The following is a 14918-nucleotide window of genomic DNA, read 5'->3' as shown; positions in this document are numbered from 1 at the left end:
CTCTCCGGATACCGAATTCCTTCCATGTCTCCCTCTTGAAGCCTGTCATTTACAACCGCTTTTCTTAAAAGGACATCACACCTTCCTCCATCTCTGGTACCTCTGATGTTTTTGCTGTAATGGAAATTCTTGATTACAAACTGGTCAGAGGAAAACGCTTCTTTCTTGTGGATTGGGAAGGATTCGGTCCTGAGAAGAGGTCTTGGGAACCACAGGACAATATCTTGGACCAGGATCTTCTCAAAAAGTTTCTGAGCCTCAAGAGGAGGGGGAGACCAAAGGGAGGAGGTACTGTCACGCGCTGCACTCTGTCCGCAAGCTCCGGCCGTGAGCGAAGTATCTCGGGGTCCCCGTCTGATGGCGGGGCTGGGATTCGCATTGTGGGACGCGCCCGCATGCGAATCCCAGCCCGTCACTAACCCCGTTCTGCTGCTTCTGTGTCTCAGCTCCGGCGTGCGCATCCCCGTCTCCTAGGGCGCGTGCACGCCGAAGCTCTGATATTTAAAGGGCCAGTGCCCCTAGCCTGAGATTAAGCGTTCCTTATTGCCTGTTTGCCTTACCCATCTATCCAGACCTTTCTGCCTTGACCTTCTGGTACATTTGACTACACTACTGCCTTATCCTTCGGTACCTCGCGTTGCCCAGCTACCTGTGTTGTCGAGCCGTGTCGGGGGTAGCGACCTGGGTGTCGCCTGCCTCAGCAAGCCCATCCTGCCTTGCAGTGGGCTCTGGTGAAGACCAACACAGGTTAGAGGATCCACCCCCAGCTCTGTTACACTCCTCTAGTCTGGAGGCTTTGGTTCATCTCTCCAGGATAAGACCTGTATAAGTGATACTTTTTAGGAGCGGTCTACAGCAAGGTTCAGCCAGAGGGGTTAAAGGGCACCCGCTTCCTCTAAATGGGCTACATAAAGGGGGTCACTCCATTTATCATCAGCCAAGAATCAGCACCGAGATTATAAGGTGACGGAATCTCCTCTTCTTATAATATCGTCTACTGTATGTTGGTCCCTCCTGCCGCAGAGCCCCCCCAAACCATGATGCTGCCGCCCCCCACATCCGCACCCACTTCATCCTCGCCCTGACTCATCCCCGCCCCCCAAATCCGCCCCCCACTCATCCTCGCCCCTCCGAGCTGCACAGTTTGGATGGTGATGTTTGGCTCACCCCCCTCCTTATACACAACCATAAGAGAAGATGGGCATTTGACTGACCCTCCACCCAGAAGACCCCGTCACTCACCATTCCCAGGATGGTCTTCACCGTCTCCTCTCTGTTAGAGACCCCCCACAGTAACGTGCACAGTGCAGACCCCATCTGAGTGCAGAAGTCGACCTGCTGGACTGACCGTGCGCGGAGCTCAGTCACCTGGAGGAGCAGATCCAGATTCTCCTGCACAAGCACAAAAGAAGAAAAAACGTACACCATATAGCGCACACCCAATCTCATAAATATATCAATCTTTATTAAGTTAACACAAAGCATGATTTACTACATATGGAAAAGGTAGAAAGTAGTGGAGCTCACAATATATAAGATACGAGGTTATCTCAAAGGAAGAGAAAAATAAATATAGAAAAATACAACAATGCCTAGGCTGAATATGTGATGAGTATAGGGTTAAATTCGTGTCTGGAGCCAGCTAAACCACATAAATATCTATATTTAATAAACAAATGAATTTATCCTATTACAATAACTTCCGCAGGGCCCGTGCGGTTCACTGTATATAGGTAAAACACAAATAAAATACAAATAAATGGATAAACTCTCGTCTTGTCACACACTTCATATAGAGAGAACTCACTATAATAGCAAATTCATGGCACCTGTAATCATAAACATGAAATATGATCATTCCCGGATGTTGGTCGCTCAGGCCCCTTTCACACTACAAAAAGATCGGTACAAAGTTCCGTCTGAAAATCAGCTGAAAACGGCGATTACAAAATCCCATACGGCCATTAGAAAATCTCATTATAGTCTATGGGATTTTTCTAATAGCCGTTTTAACCCGTTATAGAACGTTATTAATAACGGCCGTTATTTTGTGAAGGAAGATAACGGGAGAAATAGTGCATGCACTATTAATAACGGGGTATAATGGGTTAAAACGGTTATTCGAAAAATCCCATAGACTATAATGGGATTTCCTAATGGCTGCATAGGATTTTTTTTATATTATATTAAATTAAAGGGTATATTGGGAATACATGGTATATTATATTAAAGGTTATATTAGGAATACAGGGTATATTATATTAAATTAAAGGGTATATTGGGAATACATGGTATATTATATTAAAGGTTATATTAGGAATACAGGGTATATTATATTAAAGGGTATATTAGGAATACAGTGTATATTATATTAAAGGGTATATTAGGAATACAGTGTATATTATATTAAAGGGTATATTAGGAATACAGGGTATATTATATTAAATTAAAGGGTATATTAGGAATACAGGGTATATTATATTAAATTAAAGGGTATATTAGGAATACAGGGTATAGTATATTAAAGGGTATATTAGGAATACAGGGTATATTATATTAAAGGGTATATTAGGAATACAGTGTATATTATATTAAAGGGTATATTAGGAATACAGGGTATATTATATTAAAGGGTATATTAGGAATACAGGGTATATTATATTAAATTAAAGGGTATATTAGGAATACAGGGTATATTATATTAAATTAAAGGGTATATTAGGAATACAGGGTATAGTATATTAAAGGGTATATTAGGAATACAGGGTATATTATATTAAAGGGTATATTAGGAATACAGTGTATATTATATTAAAGGGTATATTAGGAATACAGGGTATATTATATTAAAGGGTATATTAGGAATACAGTGTATATTATATTAAACGGTATATTAGGAATACAGGGTATATTATATTAAATTAAAGGGTATATTAGGAATACAGGGTATATTATATTAAATTAAAGGGTATATTAGGAATACAGGGTATAGTATATTAAAGGGTATATTAGGAATACAGGGTATATTATATTAAAGGGTATATTAGGAATACAGTGTATATTATATTAAAGGGTATATTAGGAATACAGGGTATATTATATTAAAGGGTATATTAGGAATACAGTGTATATTATATTAAAGGGTATATTAGGAATACAGGGTATATTATATAAAATTAAAGGGTATATTAGGAATACAGGGTATATTATATTAAATTAAAGGGTATATTAGAAATACAGGGTATATTATATTAAATTAAAGGGTATATTAGGAATACAGGGTATATTATATTAAAGGGTATATTAGGAATACAGGGTATATTATATTAAAGGGTATATTAGGAATACAGGGTATATTATATTAAAGGGTATATTAGAAATACAGGGTATATTATATTAAAGGGTATAATAGTAATACAGGGTATATTATATTAAAGGGTATATTAGGAATACAGTGTATATTATATTAAAGGGTATATTAGGAATACAGGGTATATTATATTAAAGGGTATATTAGGAATACAGGGTATATTATATTAAAGGGTATATTAGGAATACAGGGTATATTATATTAAAGGGTATATTAGGAATACAGGGTATATTATATTATAGGGTATATTAGGAATACAGTGTATATTATATTAAAGGGTATATTAGGAATACAGGGTATATTATATTATATTAAAGGGTATATTAGGAATACAGGGTATAATATATTAAATTAAAGGGTATATTAGGAATACAGGGTATATTATATTAAATTAAAGGGTATATTAGGAATACAGGGTATATTATATTAAATTAAAGGGTATATTAGGAATACAGGGTATATTATATTAAAGGGTATATTAGGAATACTGTTACGCCTAGCGCTCCGGGTCCCCGCTCCTCCCCGGAGCGCTTACGGCGTCTCTCTCTCCGCAGCGCCCCGGTCGGTCCCGCTGACCGGGAGCGCTGCACTGTCATGGCCGTCGGGGATGCGATTCGCACAGAGGGACGCGCCCGCTCGCGAATCGCATCCCAGGTCACTTACCCGTCCCGGTCCCCTGCTGTCATGTGCTGGCGCGCGCGGCTCCGCTCTCTAGGGCGCGCGCGCGCCAGCTCCCTGAGACTTAAAGGGCCAGTGCACCAATGATTGGTGCCTGGCCCAATTAGCTTAATTGGCTTCCACCTGCTCCCAGACTATATCTGATCACTGCCCCTGCACTTCCCTGCCGGATCTTGTTGCCTTAGAGCCTAGTGAAAGCGTTACTGTGTTTTTCCATACTGTGTACTTGACCTCCTGCCGTTGCCCCTGACTACGATCCTTGCTGCCTGCCCCGACCTTCTGCTACGTCCGACCTTGCTTTTGTCTACTCCCTTGTACCGCGCCTATCTTCAGCAGTCAGAGAGGTTGAGCCGTTGCTAGTGGATACGACCTGGTCACTACCGCCGCAGCAAGACCATCCCGCTTTGCGGCGGGCTCTGGTGAACACCAGTAGTGACTTAGAACCGGTCCACTAGCACGGTCCACGCCAATCCCTCTCTGGCACAGAGGATCCACCTCCTGCCAGCCGGCATCGTGACAAATACAGGGTATATTATATTAAATTAAAGGGTATATTAGGAATACAGGGTATATTATATTAAATTAAAGGGTATATTAGGAATACATGTTATATTATATTAAAGGGTATATTAGGAATACAGTGTATATTATATTAAAGGGTATATTAGGAATACAGTGTATATTATATTAAAGGCTATATTAGGAATACAGTGTATATTATATTAAAGGGTATATTAGGAATACAGGGTATATTATATTAAAGGCTATATTAGGAATACAGGGTATATTATATTAAATTAAAGGGTATATTAGGAATACAGGGTATATTATATTAAAGGGTATATTAGGAATACAGGGTATATTATATTAAAGGGTATATTAGGAATACAGTGTATATTATATTAAAGGGTATATTAGGAATACAGGGTATATTATATTAAAGGGTATATTAGGAATACCGTGTATATTATATTAAAGGGTATATTAGGAATACAGGGTATATTATATTAAAGGCTATATTAGGAATACAGGGTATATTATATTAAAGGCTATATTAGGAATACAGGGTATATTATATTAAAGGGTATATTAGGAATACAGGGTATATTATATTAAAGGGTATATTAGGAATACAGTGTATATTATATTAAAGGGTATATTAGGAATACAGGGTATATTATATTAAATTAAAGGGTATATTAGGAATACAGGGTATATTATATTAAAGGGTATATTAGGAATACAGTGTATATTATATTAAAGGGTATATTAGGAATACAGTGTATATTATATTAAAGGCTATATTAGGAATACAGGGTATATTATATTAAATTAAAGGGTATATTAGGAATACAGGGTATATTATATTAAAGGGTATATTAGGAATACAGGGTATATTATATTAAAGGGTATATTAGGAATACAGTGTATATTATATTAAATTAAAGGGTATATTAGGAATACAGTGTATATTATATTAAAGGGTATATTAGGAATACAGGGTATATTATATTAAAGGGTATATTAGGAATACAGGGTATATTATATTAAATGAAAGGGTATATTAGGAATACAGGGTATATTATATTAAATTAAAGGGTATATTAGGAATACAGTGTATATTATATTAAAGGGTATATTAGGAATACAGGTTATATTATATTAAATTAAAGGGTATATTAGGAATACAGGGTATATTATATTAAAGGGTATATTAGGAATACAGTGTATATTATATTAAAGGGTATATTAGGAATACAGGGTATATTATATTAAAGGGTATATTAGGAATACAGGGTATATTATATTAAATTAAAGGGTATATTAGGAATACAGGGTATATTATATTAAAGGGTATATTAGGAATACAGGGTATATTATATTAAAGGGTATATTAGGAATACAGTGTATATTATATTAAAGGGTATATTAGGAATACAGGGTATATTATATTAAATTAAAGGGTATATTAGGAATACAGGGTATATTATATTAAAGGGTATATTAGGAATACAGGGTATATTATATTAAAGGGTATATTAGGAATACAGTGTATATTATATTAAAGGGTATATTAGGAATACAGGGTATATTATATTAAATTAAAGGGTATATTAGGAATACAGGGTATATTATATTAAATTAAAGGGTATATTAGGAATACAGGGTATATTATATTAAATTAAAGGGTATATTAGGAATACAGGGTATATTAAATTAAAGGGTATATTAGGAATACAGTGTATATTATATTAAAGGGTATATTAGGAATACAGTGTATATTATATTAAATTAAAGGGTATATTAGGAATACAGGGTATATTATATTAAAGGGTATATTAGGAATACCGGGTATATTATATTAAAGGGTATATTAGGAATACAGTGTATATTATATTAAATTAAAGGGTATATTAGGAATACAGTGTATATTATATTAAAGGGTATATTAGGAATACAGTGTATATTATATTAAATTAAAGGGTATATTAGGAATACAGTGTATATTATATTAAAGGGTATATTAGGAATACAGTGTATATTATATTAAAGGGTATATTAGGAATACAGTGTATATTATATTAAAGGGTATATTAGGAATACAGGGTATATTATATTAAAGGGTATATTAGGAATACAGGGTATATTATATTAAAGGGTATATTAGGAATACAGTGTATATTATATTAAAGGGTATATTAGGAATACAGGGTATATTATATTAAATTAAAGGGTATATTAGGAATACAGGGTATATTATATTAAATTAAAGGGTATATTAGGAATACAGGGTATATTATATTAAAGGGTATATTAGGAATACAGTGTATATTATATTAAAGGGTATATTAGGAATACAGTGTATATTATATTAAAGGGTATATTAGGAATACAGGGTATATTATATTAAAGGGTATATTAGGAATACAGGGTATATTAAATTAAAGGGTATATTAGGAATACAGGGTATATTATATTAAAGGGTATATTAGGAATACAGTGTATATTATATTAAAGGCTATATTAGGAATACAGGGTATATTATATTAAATTAAAGGGTATATTAGGAATACAGTGTATATTATATTAAAGGGTATATTAGGAATACAGTGTATATTATATTAAAGGCTATATTAGGAATACAGGGTATATTATATTAAATTAAAGGGTATATTAGGAATACAGTGTATATTATATTAAAGGGTATATTAGGAATACAGTGTATATTATATTAAAGGGTATATTAGGAATACAGTGTATATTATATTAAAGGGTATATTAGAAATGCAGGGTATATTATATTAAATTAAAGGGTATATTAGGAATACAGGGTATATTATATTAAAGGGTATATTAGGAATACAGGGTATATTATATTAAAGGGTATATTAGAAATGCAGGGTATATTATATTAAATTAAAGGGTATATTAGGAATACAGGGTATATTATATTAAAGGGTATATTAGGAATACAGGGTATAGTATATTAAAGGGTATATTAGGAATACAGTGTATATTATATTAAAGGGTATATTAGGAATACAGGGTATATTATATTAAAGGGTATATTAGGAATACAGGGTATAGTATATTAAAGGGTATATTAGGAATACAGGGTATATTATATTAAAGGGTATATTAGGAATACAGGGTATATTATATTAAAGGGTATATTAGGAATACAGGGTATATTATATTAAAGGGTATATTAGGAATACAGGGTATATTATATTAAAGGGTATATTAGGAATACAGGGTATATTATATTAAAGGGTATATTAGGAATACAGGGTATAGTATATTAAAGGGTATATTAGGAATACAGTGTATATTATATTAAAGGGTATATTAGGAATACAGGGTATATTATATTAAAGGGTATATTAGGAATACAGGGTATATTATATTAAAGGGTATATTAGGAATACAGGGTATAGTATATTAAAGGGTATATTAGGAATACAGGGTATATTATATTAAAGGGTATATTAGGAATACAGGGTATATTATATTAAAGGGTATATTAGGAATACAGTGTATATTGTATTAAAGGGTATATTAGGAATACAGGGTATATTATATTAAAGGGTATATTAGGAATACAGTGTATATTATATTAAAGGGTATATTAGGAATACAGGGTATATTATATTAAAGGGTATATTAGGAATACAGGGTATATTATATTAAAGGGTATATTAGGAATACAGAGTATATTATATTAAAGGGTATATTAGGAATACAGTGTATATTATATTAAAGGGTATATTAGGAATACAGGGTATATTATATTAAAGGGTATATTAGGAATACAGGGTATATTATATTAAAGGGTATATTAGGAATACAGTGTATATTATATTAAAGGGTATATTAGGAATACAGAGTATATTATATTAAAGGGTATATTAGGAATACAGGGTATATTATATTAAAGGGTATATTAGGAATACAGTGTATATTATATTAAAGGGTATATTAGGAATACAGGGTATATTATATTAAAGGGTATATTAGGAATACAGGGTATATTATATTAAAGGGTATATTAGGAATACAGTGTATATTATATTAAAGGGTATATTAGGAATACAGGGTATATTATATTAAAGGGTATATTAGGAATACAGGGTATATTATATTAAAGGGTATATTAGGAATACAGGGTATATTATATTAAAGGGTATATTAGGAATACAGGGTATATTATATTAAAGGGTATATTAGGAATACAGGGTATATTATATTAAAGGGTATATTAGGAATACAGGGTATATTATATTATATTAAAGATTATGAAAAGTGTGGAAAAATGTATTGGGTCTTACCTGGCCCCTTTTTATTTATTTATTTCTCTCTCTTTTCCTTGTTTTAGCTTAGTTGATGTCTGTTCTGTTTAGTGTTAGTAAAGAGGATTATGTTGGGATACTGCTTAGTCGATTTTTGGTTACTTACTTCTCTTTTCGGTCCCTGTAAGACTAATTGGTTGTACTGTGTTTTTCGTGAATAAAAAATGTAAAAAAATAAAATAATGTTGTATTCCACCTGTGAATGAATCGCATGGGACGAGTTATCAGTAAGAAAAACCAAATCCACAAGCTCCACCTGCAATGGAAATAATCCGCACTGAAGTGCACCGGGAAATAAAAGCAGGAACCGTCCTAGATTGTCCGTTTGGGGACCTACAGAGTTCCACGTGGGACACCAAATCTATCATCCAGTACAATCACTTTGAGCCATGTACAGTGGCCCCTACACATCCGATGGGAATCCGCTCCAAATGGACCATCGTTTGTTGAAACCATCGTATGTTGAGGGATCCGTGCAATGTAAAGTATAGGACAGTGGTCTACAACTTGTGGACCTCCAGATGTTGCAAAACTACAACACCCAGCATACCCGGACAGCCGTTGGCTGTCCGGGCATGCTGGGAGTTGTCGCTTTGCAACATCTGGAGGTCCGCAGGTTGAAGACCACTGGTATTGGAAGTTGTATTCACCTGTCCCCGCCGCTCCGGCAAGGCCTCTGCTTCCCCGGCATCCGCACTCTCCGTCGCCGCCATCAAGTCGCTACGCACGCCGCTCCTATTGGATGACGGGACAGCGTGCGCAGCGACATGATGACGACGATGGAGAGCACCGACGATGCAGGGATCCTGAAGAGGACGCGCCGGAGCCCCGAGGACAGGTAAGTGATCGTCAGCGGACCACACGGGGCACCGTAAACGGCTATCCGAGGGCAGCTAAAGCAGTCAGTGCTGAGGGATAGCCGTTTATGTGATGGCCCCGACATACAAAAGCTTCGTATGGTGATGCTGCCTCTGAGAGTGATCGTATGTCGGGGCCATCGTAGGTCGGGGGGTCACTGTGTATATATGGTATGTCGGGGCCATGGTAGGTCAGGGGGTCACTGTATATATATGGTATGTTGGGGCCATCGTAGGTCGGGGGGTCACTGTATATATATGGTATGTCGGGGCAATCGTAGGTTGGGGGGTCACTGTATATATATGGTATGTCGGGGCCATTGTAGGTCGGGGGGTCACTGTATATATATGGTATGTCGGGGCCATCGTAGGCCGGGGGGTCACTGTATATATATGGTATGTCGGGGCCATCGTAGGTCGGGGTGGGGTCACTGTATATATATGGTATGTCGGGGCCATCGTAGGTCGGGGGGTCACTGTATATATATGGTATGTCGGGGCCATCGTAGGTCGGGGGTCACTGTATATATATGGTATGTCGGGGCCATCGTAGGTCGGGGGGGTCCACTGTATATATGGTATGTCAGGGCCATCGTAGGTCGGGGGGTCACTGTATATATATGGTATGTCGGGGCCATCGTAGGTCGGGGGGTCACTGTATATATATGGTATGTCGGGGCCATCGTAGGCCGGGGGGTCACTGTATATATATGGTATGTCGGGGCCATCGTAGGTCGGGGTGGGGTCACTGTATATATATGGTATGTCGGGGCCATCGTAGGTCGGGGGGTCACTGTATATATATGGTATGTCGGGGCCATCGTAGGTCGGGGGGTCACTGTATATATATGGTATGTCAGGGCCATCGTAGGTCGGGGGGTCACTGTATATATATGGTATGTCGGGGCCATCGTAGGTCGGGGGGGGTCACTGTATATATATATGGTATGTCGGGGCCATCGTAGGTCGGGGGGTCACTGTATATATATATGGTATGTCAGGGCCATCGTAGGTCGGGGGGTCACTATATATATATAGTATGTAGGGGCCATCGTAGGTCGGGGGGTCACTGTATATATATGGTATGTCAGGGCCATCGTAGGTCGGGGGGGTCACTATATATATATGGTATGTCGGGGCCATCGTAGGTCGGGGGGGTCACTGTATATATATGGTATGTCGGGGCCATCGTAGGCCGGGGGGTCACTGTATATATATGGTATGTCGGGGCCATCGTAGGTCGGGGGGGTCACTGTATATATATGGTATGTCGGGGCCATCGTAGGTCGGGGGGTCACTGTATATATATGGTATGTCGGGGCCATCGTAGGTCGGGGGGTCACTGTATATATATGGTATGTCAGGGCCATCGTAGGTCGGGGGTCACTGTATATATATGGTATGTCGGGGCCATCGTAGGTCGGGGGGGGGTCACTGTATATATATGGTATGTCGGGGCCATCGTAGGTCGGGGGGTCACTGTATATATATATGGTATGTCAGGGCCATTGTAGGTCGGGGGGTCACTATATATATATGGTATGTAGGGGCCATCGTAGGTCGGGGGGTCACTGTATATATATGGTATGTCAGGGCCATCGTAGGTCGTGGGGGTCACTATATATATATGGTATGTCGGGGCCATCGTAGGCCGGGGGGGTCACTGTATATATATATGGTATGTCGGGGCCATCGTATGTCGGGGGGGTCACTGTATATATATGGTATGTTGGGGCCATCGTAGGTCGGGGGTCACTGTATATATATGGTATTTCGGGCCATCGTAGGTCGGGTGGTCACTGTATATATATGGTATGTCAGGGCCATCGTAGGTCGGGGGGGTCACTGTATATATATGGTATTTCGGGGCCATCGTAGGTCGGGGGGGTCACTGTATATATATGGTATGTCGGGGCCATCGTAGGTCGGGGGGTCACTGTATATATATGGTATGTCGGGGCCATCACAGGTCGGGGGGGTCACTGTATATATATGGTATGTCAGGGCCATCGTAGGTCGGGGGTCACTGTATATATATATATATATATGGTATGTCGGGTCCATCGTAGGTCGCGGGTCACTGTATATTTATGGTATGTTGGGGCCATCGTAGGTTGGGGGTCACTGTATATATATGGTATGTCGGGGCCATAGTAGGTCGGGGGGAAGGTCACTGTGTATATATGGTATGTCGGGGCCATCATATGTCGGGGGGTCACTGTATACATATGGTATGTCGGGGCCATCGTAGGTCGGGGGGTCACTGTATATATATGGTATGTCGGGGCCATTGTAGGTCGGGGGGTCACTGTATAAATATGGTATGTCGGGGCCATCGTAGGTCGGGGGGGTCACTGTATATATATGGTATGTCGGGGCCATCGTAGGTCGGGGGGGTCACTGTATATATATGGTATGTCGGGGCCATCGTAGGTCGGGGGGTCACTGTATATATATGGTATGTCGGGGCCATCGTAGGTCAGGGGGTCACTGTATATATATGTATGTCGGGGCCATCGCAGGTCGGGGGGTCACTGTATATATATGGTATGTCGGGGCCATCGTAGGTCGGGGGGGTCACTGTATATATATATATATATATATATATATATATATATGTTATGTCAGGGCCATCGTAGGTCGGGGGGTCACTGTATATATATGGTATGTCGGGGCCATCACAGGTCGGGGGGTCACTGTATATATATGGTATGTCAGGGCAATCGTAGGTCGGGGGGTCACTGTATATATATGGTATGTCAGGGCCATCGTAGGTCGGGGGTCACTGTATATATATATATATGGTATGTCGGGTCCATCGTAGGTCGGGGGTCACTGTATATATATGGTATGTCAGGGCCATTGTAGGTCGGGGGTCACTGTATATATATGGTATGTCGGGGCCATTGTAGGTCGGGGGATCACTGTATATATATGGTATATCGGGGCCATCGTAGGTCGAGGGGTCACTGTACATATATATGGTATGTCGGGGCCATCGTAGGTCGAGGGGTCACTGTATATATGTGGTATGTCGGGGCCATCGTAGGTCGGGGGGTCACTGTATATATATGGTATGTCGGGGCCATCGTAGGTCGGGGGTCACTGTATAATATGGTATGTCAGGGCCATCGTAGGTCGGGGGGTCACTGTATATATATATGGTATGTCGGGGCCATCGTAGGTTGGGGGTCACTGTATATATATGGTATGTCAGGGCCATCGTAGGTCGGGGGGGTCACTTTATATATATGGTATGTCGGGGCCATTATAGGTCGGGGGGTCACTGTATATATATGGTATGTCGGGGCCATCGTAGGTCGGGGGGTCACTGTATATATATGGTATGTCGGGGCCATTATAGGTCGGGGGGTCACTGTATATATATGGTATGTCGGGGCCATCGTAGGTCGGGGGGTCACTCTATATATATGGTATGTCGGGGCCATCGTAGGTCGGGGGGTCACTGTATATATATGGTATGTCGGGGCCATCGTAGGTCGGGGGGTCACTGTATATATATGGTATGTTGGGGCCATCGTAGGTCGGGGGGTCACTGTATATATATGGTATGTCGGGGCCATCGTATGTCGGGGGGTCACTGTATATATATGGTATGTCGGGTCCATCGTAGGTCGGGGGTCACTGTATATATATGGTATGTCGGGGCCATTGTAGGTCGGGGGTCACTGTATATATATGGTATGTCGGGGCCATTGTAGGTCGGGGGGTCACTGTATATATATGGTATATCGGGGCCATCGTAGGTCGAGGGGTCACTGTACATATATATGGTATGTCGGGGCCATCGTAGGTCGAGGGGTCACTGTATATATGTGGTATGTCGGGGCCATCGTAGGTCGGGGGGTCACTGTATATATATGGTATGTCGGGGCCATCGTAGGTCGGGGGTCACTGTATAATATGGTATGTCAGGGCCATCGTAGGTCGGGGGGTCACTGTATATATATATGGTATGTCGGGGCCATCGTAGGTTGGGGGTCACTGTATATATATGGTATGTCAGGGCCATCGTAGGTCGGGGGGGTCACTTTATATATATGGTATGTCGGGGCCATTATAGGTCGGGGGGTCACTGTATATATATGGTATGTCGGGGCCATCGTAGGTCGGGGGGTCACTGTATATATATATGGTATGTCGGGGCCATCGTAGGTCGGGGGGTCACTGTATATATATGGTATGTTGGGGCCATCGTAGGTCGGGGGGTCACTGTATATATATGGTATGTCGGGGCCATCGTATGTCGGGGGGTCACTGTATATATATGGTATGTCGGGGCCATCGTAGGTCGGGGGTCACTGTATATATATGGTATGTCGGGGCCATTGTAGGTCGGGGGGTCACTGTATAAATATGGTATGTCGGGGCCATCGTAGGTCGGGGGGGTCACTGTATATATATGGTATGTTGGGGCCATCGTAGGTCGGGGGGTCACTGTATATATATGGTATGTCGGGGCCATCGTAGGTCGGGGGGGTCACTGTATATATATGGTATGTCGGGGCCATCGTAGGTCAGGGGGTCACTGTATATATATGTATGTCGGGGCCATCGTAGGTCGGGGGGTCACTGTATATATATGGTATGTCGGGGCCATCGTAGGTCGGGGGGTCACTGTATATATATGGTATGTCGGGCTATCGTAGGTCGGGGGGTCACTGTATATATATATGGTATGTCGGGGCCATCGTAGGTCGGGGGGTCACTGTATATATATGGTATGTCGGGGCCATCGTAGGTCAGGGGGTCACTGTATATATATGTATGTCGGGGCCATCGTAGGTCGGGGGGTCACTGTATATATATGGTATGTCGGGGCCATCGTAGGTCGGGGGGTCACTATATATATATGGTATGTAGGGGCCATCGTAGGTCGGGGGTCACTGTATATATATGGTATGTCGGGGCCATCGTAGGTCGGGGGGGTCACTGTATATATATATGGTATGTTGGGGCCATCGTAGGTCGGGGGGTCATTGTATATATATGGTATGTCGGGGCCATCGTAGGTCGGGGGTCACTGTATATATATGGTATGTCAGGGCAATCGTAGGTCAGGGGTCACTGTATATATATGGTATGTCGGCCATCGTAGGTCGGGGGGGGGTCACTGTATATATATATATATATATATATATA

The 14918-nt window shown here is 40.1% G+C and overlaps 1 protein-coding gene across 1 annotated transcript in view; it reads right to left on the bottom strand.

Annotated features, from left to right (window-relative positions):
- Window positions 1–1858, bottom strand: part of HSF2BP (heat shock transcription factor 2 binding protein) — a 62957-nt gene extending 61099 nt beyond the window's left edge. The window contains exons 1-2 of the mRNA XM_056551856.1: window positions 1808–1858; window positions 1243–1392 (exon numbers count right to left, since the gene is read on the bottom strand). Of these exons, the coding sequence (XP_056407831.1) occupies window positions 1243–1392; window positions 1808–1858 (201 nt within the window). The remainder of the gene's footprint in view (window positions 1–1242; window positions 1393–1807) is intronic.
- Between the last annotated feature and the right edge of the window lie 13060 nt (window positions 1859–14918).

Source organism: Hyla sarda, unplaced genomic scaffold, assembly GCF_029499605.1.
Source record: "Hyla sarda isolate aHylSar1 unplaced genomic scaffold, aHylSar1.hap1 scaffold_1246, whole genome shotgun sequence".
Classification (NCBI taxonomy): domain Eukaryota; kingdom Metazoa; phylum Chordata; class Amphibia; order Anura; family Hylidae; genus Hyla; species Hyla sarda.
The sequence above is the reverse complement of the archived record's forward strand: the minus strand, read 5'-3'. Positions and strand labels throughout refer to the sequence as shown.